The sequence below is a fragment of the Triticum aestivum genome, chromosome 5B (genome assembly GCF_018294505.1).
Source record: "Triticum aestivum cultivar Chinese Spring chromosome 5B, IWGSC CS RefSeq v2.1, whole genome shotgun sequence".
Taxonomy (NCBI): Eukaryota; Viridiplantae; Streptophyta; class Magnoliopsida; order Poales; family Poaceae; genus Triticum; species Triticum aestivum.
Window position 1 is genome coordinate 9,663,872 of NC_057807.1, and position 13,641 is coordinate 9,677,512.

The 13,641-nt window shown below is 50.4% G+C and overlaps 1 protein-coding gene across 1 annotated transcript; it reads left to right on the plus strand.

Moving 5' to 3' along the window:
* Nucleotides 1-415: 415 nt before the first annotated feature.
* LOC123114540 (uncharacterized) lies at nt 416-5,871 on the plus strand (the record flags this gene model as incomplete). Its single annotated transcript, XM_044536056.1, has 4 exons — nt 416-1,876; nt 2,046-2,312; nt 2,430-2,634; nt 5,573-5,871. Coding segments are annotated over 4 exons (2,157 nt in total), but the record flags the coding sequence as incomplete, so codon positions are not given.
* Nucleotides 5,872-13,641: the final 7,770 nt, after the last annotated feature.

A 13,641-nucleotide genomic window follows, 5' to 3' on the forward strand; every position in this document is an offset into this window, starting at 1 on the left:
AGGAAACCCTAGTCGCCGCCCGAGCCGCTCGAGCAGGCAACGCGGGGGCTTGGGGGGAGGGATCAACCATGATGTTGGTATGAACCTATACCAACGCATAAGGTTTTTTTTTCTGCTGTTGGTTCTAAAAAAAAGTATAAAGATATGAACCGGTTTATAAGCATTTTTCAGAATTATACCAAATATAAGAAAGTATACCTGGACCGGCCACACCGATATAGGCCGACAGAAACGTGGAACGGGCCAGCGACTTTTGGCCCAGATCAGACGCGCGCGTCGTGTGTCGTTCTCGCTGATGCGTGCCGATCGATCGTCGTCTTCTTCATCCCTAAGACCCCACGGCCACCAAACCGAGTCACCAACCCTATACCCTGCCGCCAACCGAACCGCCGCATCAATCGATCGCAGCTGATGCGATGCCGCCCAACAAGGTCCAGCCGCCGTCGGGTCCCGGCCGCAGGGGGCTCTTCTCCTGCCTCTACAGCTCGAGGAGTTCGACCGGCTGCCCATAGACGACATGTCGCCCGATGCCGTAGACGAACTGGCCAGCACCATGCGCAAGGGCGGCCTCTCGCTTGGCCTCCTCGACCCCGTCTCCAACATCATCCTCAATACCATCGCCCTCCTCCCACGGGACTTCAGGGCAAACCCATCGCCTCCGCACGACTCCAAGAGGAGGAGGAGGTCCAAGAGGACGGCCGGCGTGGTAACGCCCAGGGATAGCTGGTCCACTACCATTGGGCTTGGGCCAACCTGCCGCAGGGATACGTGGGCCGGAGTTGCTGCGGCATCCTACCAGGCTCTCCGCTGTTTCATGGTGTCATACTTCGGATGCCTCAGTGAAGAACAGGCCACCCGGTACCTCCACTGGGCGGGCGCCGACCTCGCCCTGGCCATCCTGCTCGTCGAGCACGATCTATACGCTGCTGAGCTTGAGCTCCCCGACCCCGCCTCCCAGAGGACTCGTGCCGCCCTCAAGTACGCCGCGGTTTGCGGGTGGCATCCTGCGCCTGACATCCTTGTGCGGCTCAACGCGTCGCCTTTGCCCCGGAAGCAGCTGCTCGATGTCGCCACGTTCCTTAAGCCGACCAGGCGAAAGCTAACTGTCGATGATGTCAACACCCTCGTGGATCTATTGCGGTACCAGGACAGTGCCCCCCTGGACCTCCAGCTGAACTTGCTGCCAGGCGGGAGGGAGGTCATCGTCTACTGCCGGAACCACAAGCCCGACCAAGGAACGCTTGAAGTTTCCAAAAGAAAGAGCTCCATGTATGGCTTCGACGTGGTCTCCATCAAGGTAGAGCGCCATGGTGACCACTTCGCATCCTTGTGGTCTCCTAAAGACAAGAGATCCATGATATCAGCCTGTGTGGCAAAGGCCAGAAAAACATCTCAAAGGCGCGGCCTGGTGGAGAGCTGCAGCGACGATGCCTGCGAGTATACTGAGTGTCTCAAGATGAGGCTCCACGCCATGATCCACACATTGTATCTCAAAGTCTTCACCATGCTTCCCCCCTCACGCAACAGGCTCATCCGCGACATATTGTGGGCTGGACACTGCTATGGCCCCATGGACCCCATCTCCAACATCATCCTCAGCTCCATTTGGCACAGTATAGTGTGCCCGCTCCCATCGGCAGACTTTGATATCCAGGTGTACGACATCCTCGACACCCTCTCTATGCTTCGCGTGGAGGTCCGTTCCTTCGAAGGCCTCATTGCCCTCGTTGGAGCAAATTCTGAGTCTAGATCCTCGATGCAGCGGGTGATGGAGCAGCTTTGCTGCAAATGTTGTGACCTGTCTGACAAGACGCACACCCTGCAACAGTTTGCTGCCGCAGCCGCTGCGGCTCACGCTGCTCTAGGATCATTTCTCGCATCCCTGACGCCGGACATGCTGATGAGAGCTGCTATGCACACGACGCATAGCAGACGATTTGTGCACGATACAGCACATCAGTGCGTCCGTGCATATTATCTAAGTGCAACAGATGGCTAGATTGACATCGTGCAGCTGTCGTGCATGTAGTGCATCGTCTGCATAGCAGTTTCGCATGCTGATTAACATGCGACGCCTGCTGACCACAGGTACAAATGGCGTGATCTCTTCTGAATCTATCAGTGAAATAGAGCGCATTATCCAAGACATCGCACCGCCCTTGTCTCCCGAACCTCCCATGGAAGAGGCGCAACTGTGCAAGGAGGCTAAGGAGACCCTGTTAGGAAAGAGGTGTGATTATAACCAGAAGAAATTATTCATTCGCTCTTGGCTTGCAAAAGTGCTGAAGAATTATGCTGCTGAGCATCCTCAGGTACATGTCTTTAAGTTGTTTGCCTTTGTCGCTATTCATTTCGTGCATACATACATATTCTTTTAAGTCATCTATATGATCTGCTGCTTTATGATATTGTTGCTGCGCTTGTTGTAGGAACCAAAATATGTGCCAAGTGTTATCTGTGGTGTCGAGGCTACTAACATCGAATCCTTAGATAGCTATTGCTACCACGTTAATTTTGTGGCCGCTCTCGAATCAGGGATTGCTGAAAACAAACTCTTCGCCGAACTCAATTTCCTGTGTCCTGAACAACAGCCAAAACCAAATTTCTGCTGCCCTCTACCCCTGACTTATAAAGGTAACACCTCCTCCCTTTACAAGTAGCATCAGCAGCCATGCAGGTTTGAAACATTAAATAATGAAGTTTTTTCTGTTTCATCGAAATGCCTTTGATTTTCATTAAGCCATTTTTTTTCTTTTTATCTACGAGTTACGATGCTATATATGCTTTCGTTTCATTGGATATCCACCATCCTTGTGTCCTCAGTTAATCACTTTGGTTATCTTTTGCGGACACCAAGATACATTTATGTGGTTTACATATCATGTGTTCTGGAAGGAATCAAAACATACATTTACCGAAAAAGGCTTTCGCCCCGCTTTATATATAAAGCACAGATCAACCACAGTCCAAGTACAAACACAACCCACGACAACACACGCACACCCCCAAGGCGGGATACATAGGCGCTGAGCGCAGCAACACCACCCCTAACACTACAAGAGCAATCGGGGACCTCCACCGTGAACACGCCACCGCGAAGAGATGAGGCCACATATGACGAATCGTGAGCTCCAAGGCGGCGCCTCCAAGAAGGTTACGACGCTAGCGCGCCGCCACCGCCTGACCCGGGGGTCAGAATTTCCCCTGGAGCGATACAATGACCGGTGAGAGCCGCGACGACGCCTTCAAGAAGGTAACGCGCTATGCCACCGCCGGTCCGTCCGAGGATAGAACAGGTTTTCACCCCAGCAAACACTCACCGCCACCGAACGCCACACCCCTGCCACCATGCCGCCCACACGACCATGGTCACCGGGCAGCACCAAGCCACGGGATCTGCCCATGAGCACCGCGCTACCACCACCAGGGCCGCCGCCCCGGCATCCAAGACCCTGACACCACCGCACCCGAGACCCGTCGCTACCCCAACCAAAGAGACGAGTGGAAAGGTCGCTCCTTTACACACCCCTGGACGGCCCCCGGCGCTGAGACCCAAAGGGCCGGCCCAAAAAAGGCCTCCATCACCCGTCCTGCTACACCGGGTGCAAGACAAGCTCGGTCCTGTTGTCGGGCGCGACGCGAGACGAGCTCGGTCCTGCTGCCGGGCGCGAGACGAGGTCGGTCCTGCTGCCGGGCGCGAGGCGAGCTCTGTCTTGCAGCCACGGGTGCGAGACGAGCAATGGACCGCAACTGGGAAGGGTCCAGCCCTATGACGAGGGTAGAGCCCGGACGACGAGGGGAGGAATCGAAGGTCGAAAAAGGCCGCTCACCGACGGCCGACGCCGGAGGAGACCAGCCGCCGCCGTGAAACGGTCCAAACCTGCCAAGCTGCCGTGGAGCCATCCACGGCCGGAGCAGCAGCCACACCGGACCACTGCCCAACTCGCACCGCCCGCCGAGCTCCAAGCGTCGGAGCCGCCGGACACGCACCTCCCGCTTCCGGCGAGCCACCCGCATCCACCCGAACACGCCTGACCGAGCCACCACGAGCTAGCACGCCGAAGCACCACCACGTCGGAGCCTCCACCACGCTGGAGCGCTGCAGAGGCGGCCAACCCGCACCGCCCACGGCCCTCGCCGCAAGGTGCGGTAGCGGACAGATCTGGCCGGGGCCATCCGCCACCACCGGGCCCCCGCACGCGCCTCCATCCAGGCCGCCGTCTGCAGCACGACGAGCACGCCGACGACCTCCAGCCACGCCACCCCGCCGCCACGACCCGCGCCGCCCACGTGCAGCCCGCCGGAGGGACCCGATCCCGATCTGGATCAAGAGGCCGAGCCCCGCTGTCCACGCACAGGCACGCCCCACCTAGCCCGCGCAGCCAACGCCGCCGGCGCGCCTCGCCGCCGCCGCGCCCCACGCCGAGCACGGCGCTCCCGCCGACCACCGCGTCCCGTGCCGCGCGCCGCCAAGCCAGGAGGGAAGAGAGCCCCGCCGCCGCCGACGCGGACCAGGCTTTGCCCGGCCGCGCCCTCCGGCGGCGGCGAGGGGAAGGAGAGGTAGGGGAGGGCTAGGGCCGGCGGCGCCTAGGGCTTCGCCCAGCCGCTCGCGGGAGCGGACGGGACGAAGCGTTTCACTCTCGTGGGAGCGGACGTGAGTCTGGCTTTACCCAAAACATACATTTCTGTGCTCTTGCTGCTGAATCATGTGTAAATGTTTTGAGCATCTCAAGATTTCTTTTGGGATATGCTGCGCACTTCTAATGGTTTCTTCTTCTTGTCAAGAACGGTTGTTTAAAACTATAAACGGTGGTTTTCTACACCTCAGGACACTACACCTCGATGCACCCCTGGCCGAAAACATAACAAAAAAAAATCTGAAACTTCGCGGCATTGATTATGAACAAATGTTTTAGGTGCTTGTAAAGTTTGATAGCCAAATGACATCCGAGAAGCTCTGTACAATTTCTTTTTACAAAATCGGCTCAAAACAGTGTGCATACATTTGAGCACCATTTGTTTCTTTGTACGGAGCTCCTTGGCGACCAAACTTTGCAAGCACCTATAACATTTGTTCATAATCAATGCCACGACGTTTCTGATTTTCTTGATTTGTTTTGGTATCTTTTAGGCCGGGGGTGCATCGGGGGTGTAGTGTCTTAGGGTGTAGCCAAGTAGCCACAACTTTTCCTAACATTTGTTGATAATCTAATGAGATCCGAGGAGCTAAGTACCAAAAAAAATCTGCTCAAAAAGTGCACATACGTTTGAGCATAATTTGTTTTTGTACAGAGCTATTTGGATGTCATTTGGCCACCAAACTTCACAAGAATCTAAAACATTTGTTCATAATTAATGCGACGAAGTTTCAGATTTTTTTTTTGTTGCTATGTTTTCGGCCGGGGGTGCATTGTGGGTGGAGAAAAATCACTTGTTTTTGATGTACACCAATGGTCAGAGCAAATAAGCATGGTTTGCCAAACATTTCTCTTTGAAAAATCGCTTCCTGATGCGGTAACTTGGAGTTGTTTTGTTGTGTTCGATAGATAATCAACTCTGGTTTTGGTGACAGGTCGTTGCTACTATGGAACCGGATCCGCGAGGAAGATCATGTTTCTAGATTCTTCGGACTATTTTGAGAGTAATATTGATATTACTGTTGGTGGGACTACGAGCACCGACCGAATGCTAGACGTTGATTTCGTATTTGATTTTAGGAGAGACGTGCAGTTTGCAAAGGATGTTAGGCAGTACTATGAAGACCAAAAGTTGTCGTCGGAGTGTGATGAGTATTAGTTTCAGCGGCTGGAGGAACTAGTATCAAGTAGGTCTTGAGACTTATTAAGCCTGATGTAGAAATATTAAGAAAAGGTAGTGTGCTTCTTAATACTTTTTTAATCCATCTTGTCTGAAACTTCATTGTTGTATGTCTCACTATATAACCAGAAAATTGATTGGTCGTTGAAGGTTCAGTTTATTCATTTTTCATCAGACATCTACCAAATTTGTTGGACATGTGCCCTAGCTAAGAGCATCTCCAACAGACGCCCCACTGAAAAATTAGTGGTTTTAGTGCGCGCGCTACCGCTCCGGGCGCTCCAGCGGAGGCGCAAAAATCGTGCGCGCGGCATAACTAGTTCAGCACGCCAGCCGAAACGCCATCGCGCGCCGTTTATTTACTGCGCCCTCTCCCGCGCGCTGGACACTCGAGCCCCCGCTCGCAACTACCACCTACCCCAATCCAGCCGCTGGCGCGGCCGCCGCCCGCGCCACCCATTTCTTCCGGTGATCGTTCCGGCGCTTCCCCGGCGTATCCCCGTGTTGCCGCTGCTTCCTCCATCTCCCTCTAGTCGCTGCCGCCCCTCATGCACGGCATTCCTCCAACGAACAGCGCCCGGCCACCCACTGCTGCTCGGCGCCCGCAAGGTGTTCGACAAAACGCTTGCAAGGTATGTATTGCTTCAACTTCACATTTTTTACATGGATTATGTGCATGTTGTTCGTAGTTTTTATAGCCTAGTTTAAATGGAACATTGTAGATGAGTTCGTCATATGATTCTTCCGAAGAAGAATTTGATATTGAAGAGGAGGAGAATCCTGCAATGATCCTAGCTATGCACATCAATAAAAAAACCGAAGCACAGTGGTTCGGTTATGGGTCGGCAGAAAATTTGGAGGGATAGGATCGATGCCCACAACAGATTGATCAGGCACTATTTTGCGGATCCTCCTGTGTACCCCGAGTCGTACTTCCGGCACCGGTTTAGAATGAGCATCGAGTTGTTCAGGCGCATTGCACAGAAACTAGCGACCATGACCGGTTTATTCAACAAAGGAGGAATGCCGCCAGAGAGCTCGGGCATAGCACCTTTCAGAAGGTGACAACCGCTTTGCGTATGTTGGCATACGGTATCCACGTTGATCTAGTTGATGATCACTTGGCCATGTGTGAGAGTCAAGCCATCCTGTGTGTCGCGTCGGAATTGTGCAAGTGTTTGGCCAGGAGTATTTGAGATCTCCCAATGCCGAAGACGCCGCAAGGCTACTGGAGATGAACAAAGCTCGCAAGGCTACTAGGAAAAGGCATGCTAGTGGCGCACCAGTTTTGCCTACTAATGGCGCACTACTGGTGCGTCACTAGCATCACGCCATTAGAATTAAATTCTAATGGCGCACCTCTGGTGCGCCATTAGTATCTGGTGTTCTAATGGCGCACCAAGTAGTGCGCCATTAGTATAGCCTACAGTGCGCCATTAGAATGCCTCCCAGAGGGCCATATGTACACATGTGCTTTGGCTTACTAATGGCGCACCAGTGGGTGATGCGCCATTAGTGTGATTATAACAGTGCGCCATTAGTGTCTTGTGTGGTGCGCCATTAGTATTAATATTAGGGTTTTTTATTTTTATTTTTATTTTTTCATAGGTTACAAGATATATTATTTGACAGAATATAGACAGCACCACACAGCAACAGCAGATTCATCGAATACAATAGAAGGTAAGTCTCCGAATACAATTCATCATATTAGTCTCCGAATACAAAAGACCGAACGAAGATAGAACATTACAAGTCTCGGAGACCGCGAGTAGCGAGTTTGTCTTCACATTACAAGTCGATATCGATCATCTAAACTACCATCACATAGAAGAGAGCTGCGGTCATCACGATGAGCATCATCGCGATGAAACTGGTCTTCACCCGGTTCCTCCAACGCTCCCTCTTCTCTCCCGCTAGATAGCGAGCATATCTAGATTCCGCCTCCGCCCTAGTGATGTACCCTTTGTAACTGTTACCGCTGAAACGGTGAACCTGTCTCCAACACTCCTCCCAGTCATCGTAGACTCCGGGAACCTTACTCTTGTACACGACATACGACGGCATCTCTATGCAAAAGCCAGACAACAGACAATACATAAGCAATATATAAGTATGCAACAAAAGGATCGGAAGAGAAAAGTAAGACATTAATAGCACGATTCATGGTCCTACTAATAAATAGCATCGATTACATCTAAGTTGAACGAATGTCCAAACCAAAGAGACATACAAGTTCATTAAAGTTTAATTACAACATGAGCTAATCGATGTTTCAGAACTACAAATAGCATCACTACTTTCGACTCGACTCATGGGACCAAAGCGTGGATGAAGCCGTCGTCTTTCGTGATGGTCATGAAGTCGCGGGCGTTGTCAGCCTGCATTTGAAGTGTTGTGTCTATCTCACTGTTGGACGGTTGCTCTCTGAGGTAGAACTGCCCCGAGGTACGAAGGACATCTTGATGGACGATTTCTGCAAACTCCGACTGGATGCGAAAGAATTCTTGTCGGAGGTCCGCGTCCTGGATTGCCTTCAAGCTTGCGGCCCAATCTTTGACATTATTTGGTAGCAGAAGGTGATTATGGTCCCGTACGATCGCCCTCGTGTGATGGAGGGCGTAGTAGGCATCCTTCTGACCGCCAGGCGGCTGCTTGACACAGGGGAACGTCATATTGTGGGTGAACACGTGTCTGCCGTACCTACGAACTGGCCTCTTAAAGGTGCCTCCAGATGTGGCGTAGCCGGGGAGAGCATCATCAAGAACTTTCTTGATATTTGTGTAGTCTATCTTGGAGTCACGGTCCGGGTCGAAATACGTGGCCCTGGAATATTTCGGGCTTAAGAGGATGAGTGTGCAATGTGTGTCACTGCACAGAACACGGAATGTTAGAAAAAAAAAGAACGATCAAAATCTAAGAAATCATATGTTATGGGGCGGTGAGGGGATGACTTACTCGGGAAAGTAAGGCACGAGGAAGTTATCCTTATCTGGGTTTGCCAGAATGACGCCTTCGAGGTGTGAACTTGCGACTTGCCGGTCCCCAGCGCTGCCCAAGATCTTGGCACGCATGTAGAAGGGGTCGACTATCACGATGTCCGGGGTCTTGTCTCGAATGATCCGCATCTCCATACTCAGCGAAAATAGTCGAACGAAGGTGTAGTGCAGCGGATGAAGATTAAACATAGCAAATATGTCATCAAACCGCAGGACGATCGTACCCCCGATGGTGCCATCCACAAAGCCCTTGCCCTCTGGGATCTTGGCCACGAAAACCGGGTATGCCACATCTTTCTGGGAGAGACGCCGCTTCTCCAAAGAAAGAACGATGTCATGCAAACTCCGCATAGCACCGGTTGCAGCATTGAGCATATTTGTCGGTAGCATCTCCCTACCCGCCACATGCACCCTCCTCGAGATATCCTGAGGTGAAGGTGGCCCGTCCTGAGCACGGATCATACTCGGTGCCGGCTGGCTCGCACCGGCGCCCTTGGCAGTCTTTCATTTCCGTCCCTTCTTCTTGATCTGTTGTAATGGGACCGAGTTCTGCTCACAGACCGCCTTCTTGAGCGTGTTGGGGCTGATAATATTTTGCACCTCAGCTATCTGAGGCTCGGTGAAGGCAGGAGCTGGAGGCGTCTCCTGAGAACTGAACGCCAGACGACGCCTGTTGCAATTGGATTTCTCCGTCGTACCAGCTAGATCGCGGTCATCTTGGTTGCGTTCTTGAGAAGGAGGCCCACCGAACTCGTCACCGTACCCATGTTTGAAAAAGTACTTATCGACGTTGGTAAATGTATCGTCGTCGTTGTCGTCGTCGTCCGGATCCTGTGCCATATGCATGTCCGGATCCTGTGCCATAGGGATGTCTGACATGTCCGGTAGCGTTGCGGCGTTCTTGCCATGGCGCGGCGCCGGCACGACTGGCGGTCTTGTCTGTGGGGTGGTGTCCCCCGCCCCCAAACGAATCTGGCTCTTCGGCCAAAGCAGTGGTGGCATCCTCGGCGGCACCATCAGTGTGTCATCCCCGACGCCACTAGGGGTTGTGTAGTAAGGATCGGTGTCTTCCGCGGCGTCCTCATAGCGGTGAGGTTGTTCCTCCATCTCCTGGGACAGCTCCCAGAATTGCTTGCCGCCCGAACCGCCGGCCTCATCGTTGTTGGCCATGTTTCGCTCTAAATAGGAAAAAAGTTAGGTCAAAAAGTTGGTTATTGTCGAGGAACAAGATCATGGTCTCATCATTTAGGGTTTGTCGACACCGAGGCATCCTAAAAGCTAAGCTTTTATCATTTAGGGTTTGTCAATGCCGAGGCACCCTAAAAGCCTAAGCGTACATCATTTAGGTTCTCATCGACACCGAGGCACCCTATAGAAGCCAAGGTTTCATCATTTACGGTTTGTCGACACCGAGGCACCCTAAATGCTAAGTTAAGTTTTCATCATTTAGGGTTTATCGATGCCGAGGCACCCTAGGTTGGGCTTAATCACTTGGCACTAATCACTTGGCTCTATTGCCACCTATGTTGGGTTTATCATCTAGGGTTTATCGATGCTAAGGAGAATTCTAAGTTGGGCCTAATCACTTGGCTCTATTGCCACCTATGGTTTAATGCAGCAAGAATGGCGGGGTTGTTGATCCTACTTAACTAAGTACTAAGATACCCCGGGCCATGCATTAGTCGCAAGTACCCCATATGTCCTATTTTTAGCAAAGTATTGCTAAAATTCACGGAAAATTTCAGCATGACCTTTGCTGAAAATAGGACATATGGAGTACCCGAATTTGCCGGAACGGAAGTTAATCGACATTCTGGCAAACTCAAGGGCCTTTCGGGGTACCTGCAAAATCATTATCCCCGCGTAATGAAGTCGCCAATGGGTCATTTCAGAAGATCACAAGTAGCATCATCACAAGTACAACATCATCACAAGTACAGCAGCAGCAGAAGTGAATACAGGCATAACAGCAGCAGCAGCAGGTTTATTCTTCTTCTTCATAAACATTAATTGGTGTGGGTGACTCTATCTGCCCTCTAATGACTCACTCAACTTAACAGGACAACCCACAAGCGTTGTTTTGATTCCAACAGCTGCTGTAAACTACATCTAGCAAAGGTGCTCTAAAATCAGAAATACTACCCCCCAAATCTTTAGCTCAATTCTGAAAATACATGGTCTTCTAGTTACAATACTACCCCCCCAACAATCAAAATTTCAAACCACACACTTACTTTCAATTATAAACAAAACTGACTTGCTGTTAATGAACAGTGGCTAAAGATATATAAAACTCCATTGCAAATGTGCCATGTCAATAAAACAACTCATGGAAGTAAACTACTAGCAGGCTCAAAAGTCAAGTAAACTGAAGATTATGACAGCTTGCAAACACAGGACCATGTCATTATCATGGCAGTCCACTATATATTTTTATGAAAAAATACATCATTATCAGGGCACATTATGGCCATTTTCTTACATGATGCTAACTGTACCTAACTGAATTTTTTGACAGTAGCTGCTCACTGTCTGTCGCCTGCAACACTGTTTATGCTAGCAGCTCAAGTTTGTGCCATTGGAGCAAATAAGCAGGAACCAACATATGTAAGGTTTCAACAAGACTCATCATCAATATATACAAGCAGGATGTTTGTAAACAAATGAACACTAAGAGCAGAATGTTCTTGCAACAAACATTGTTGTGTGACATCGAAAGGCATCACTCTTCTTAAAGGGAAGGATGACTTAAGTGGCCAGATGTATATTATTGCACCACTTGATCTGCACTTCTCTATATTATATGATGTACTCAAGAACTTGAGCAAAAAAAGATAAATAGGAACATATTTCTCACCTTGGAGGTGTTGCTGCTGCTGCACTGTCTGAACTTCACTTCCTTTACCTCCTTGGAAACCTGAAATATGCAGATGTTAGAAAGGTTCTAATTTGTATATGATGATTCTAAGAAAAGGGAAAAGGTGTATCAAGAACAGATTCACATGTCTGGCTGTTAGCCATTACAAACTTAAATGTATCTATTTCTGTATCTCACAAACTATCATAAATGAATAATAGTACACTTAGGAGCTCACTGAAAAGCAATGACATATTCATGATCTAGTTTAGCAGCAGGTTGCAATATTCCCCCTAATTGCAAGATGCATCATTTCTAATTAATTAGGAGAACCTACCTAGCGAGTCTCTGATTCGTTTATACCGTCAATAAAAAAAATTCTACAATAAAAAAAAGGCAGGCCAAATACTCATGTCACTTCCATTAGGGCATTATCTTCCTACAACTACTCATCTTCAGCAGCACATGATACTGCTACTGTATCTAATACAACAACATGACACTTGTTACTATATCTAATGTTCCTACAACTACTGTATCTACAACAGTAGCACATGATACTGCTACTGTATCTACAACTACAACTACTACAACAACATAAAACTACTATGCATCATCTTCCTACTGTACTTGCTACTCATCTTCAGAACCAAACAACAGCAAAAACATGATCATCTTACTAAACAAGTTCAGAGCAGTCAGTTTCAATACAGTTCAGAAACCACAAACCCAGCCTAAATGGCACACATCACTCAAGTCATAACTTGTTTACAGCGAACAGACAAATAAAATTTGACAATGGTAAGACCAGAGTAAGTAGATTTAGGGGATTTAGGGGATCTGCCTCGTGTCTCTATTTGGCTTTGAACTGAAGAATTGGCTTTGGTTTTTATTCAGATGACCTACACTGCCACGGTCGAGGGGAGGGAGGGAGGGAATGGGGAATGGTGGAGAGAGAGAGGAAGGAGGAAGGAGGAGAGGTACCTGGTCACCGGAGGGGTCGGGGTCGGCGAAGGGGTCGGGGTCGGGGTCCGAGCTCGTCTGGGTCCTCGCTTGCCGCGGTCGAAGGAGAGCAGGCGCCGGTGGCGGAGGATGGCAGGGGCAGGCGGGGTGGGCGCGTCGGGGCCGTGCTCGCCGGCTGCTGCAGGGGCCAGAGGAGGCCCTCGCTCGTCGGAGGGAGGAGGAGAGGAGCGGGCGGCGCGCGCTCGGCCGATCCCGTTTGGGGGGCGCGGGGGCGGCGGTGGTGGAGTCCCGCGGGGGTCGGGGCGGCGGCGTCGGGGCAGCGCAAGACCACAGCGGCGGCGGTGTCGCCGACGGCGTGCAGGCGCGGCGGACGGAGGGGGCGGAGCAAGGGGGCGGCAGCGTACGGTTGGGGTCGAGTGGATCTGGCGAGGGAGGGAGGGAGGCCATAGTGCGAGGGGAATAGGTGGAGTGGGGGGAGGGTTCTAATGGCGCACCCACCCCTAGTGCGCCATAAGTACGACGATTCTAATGGCGCACCTCGCCCTGGTGCGCCATTAGAATTTTGTTTTATTTACTAGCCCGACTGGTCAGGTTATATTTCACCTAACCCCCACTCCATCAGAACACGCCCACTAGCCCGACTGGTCAGCACGTAGCACACACACTAGGAGGTTCTAGGTTTGATTCCCAGGCTCCCCAATTTTTGTATTTATGCATTTAAAATGTTGTTTGATATTTATTTGTGTTTAAATATGTTCAAACTTGTTTAAATCATTACAGTAATATTTTTTTATAAAAACAGTAATAATTTTTTAAAAAATATCATCAAATTTGTTATTTGAAAATATTTATGAATATGAAAAAATATCATCAAATTTATTATTTGAAAATATCATCAAATTTGTTATTTGAAAATATAATCAAATTTGTTTTTTTTTTGCAATTTTAGTTGCATTCATTTGTGACGGTGGAGCGGGCCGGGGAGGGTGCGGGGGAGAAGGTGCG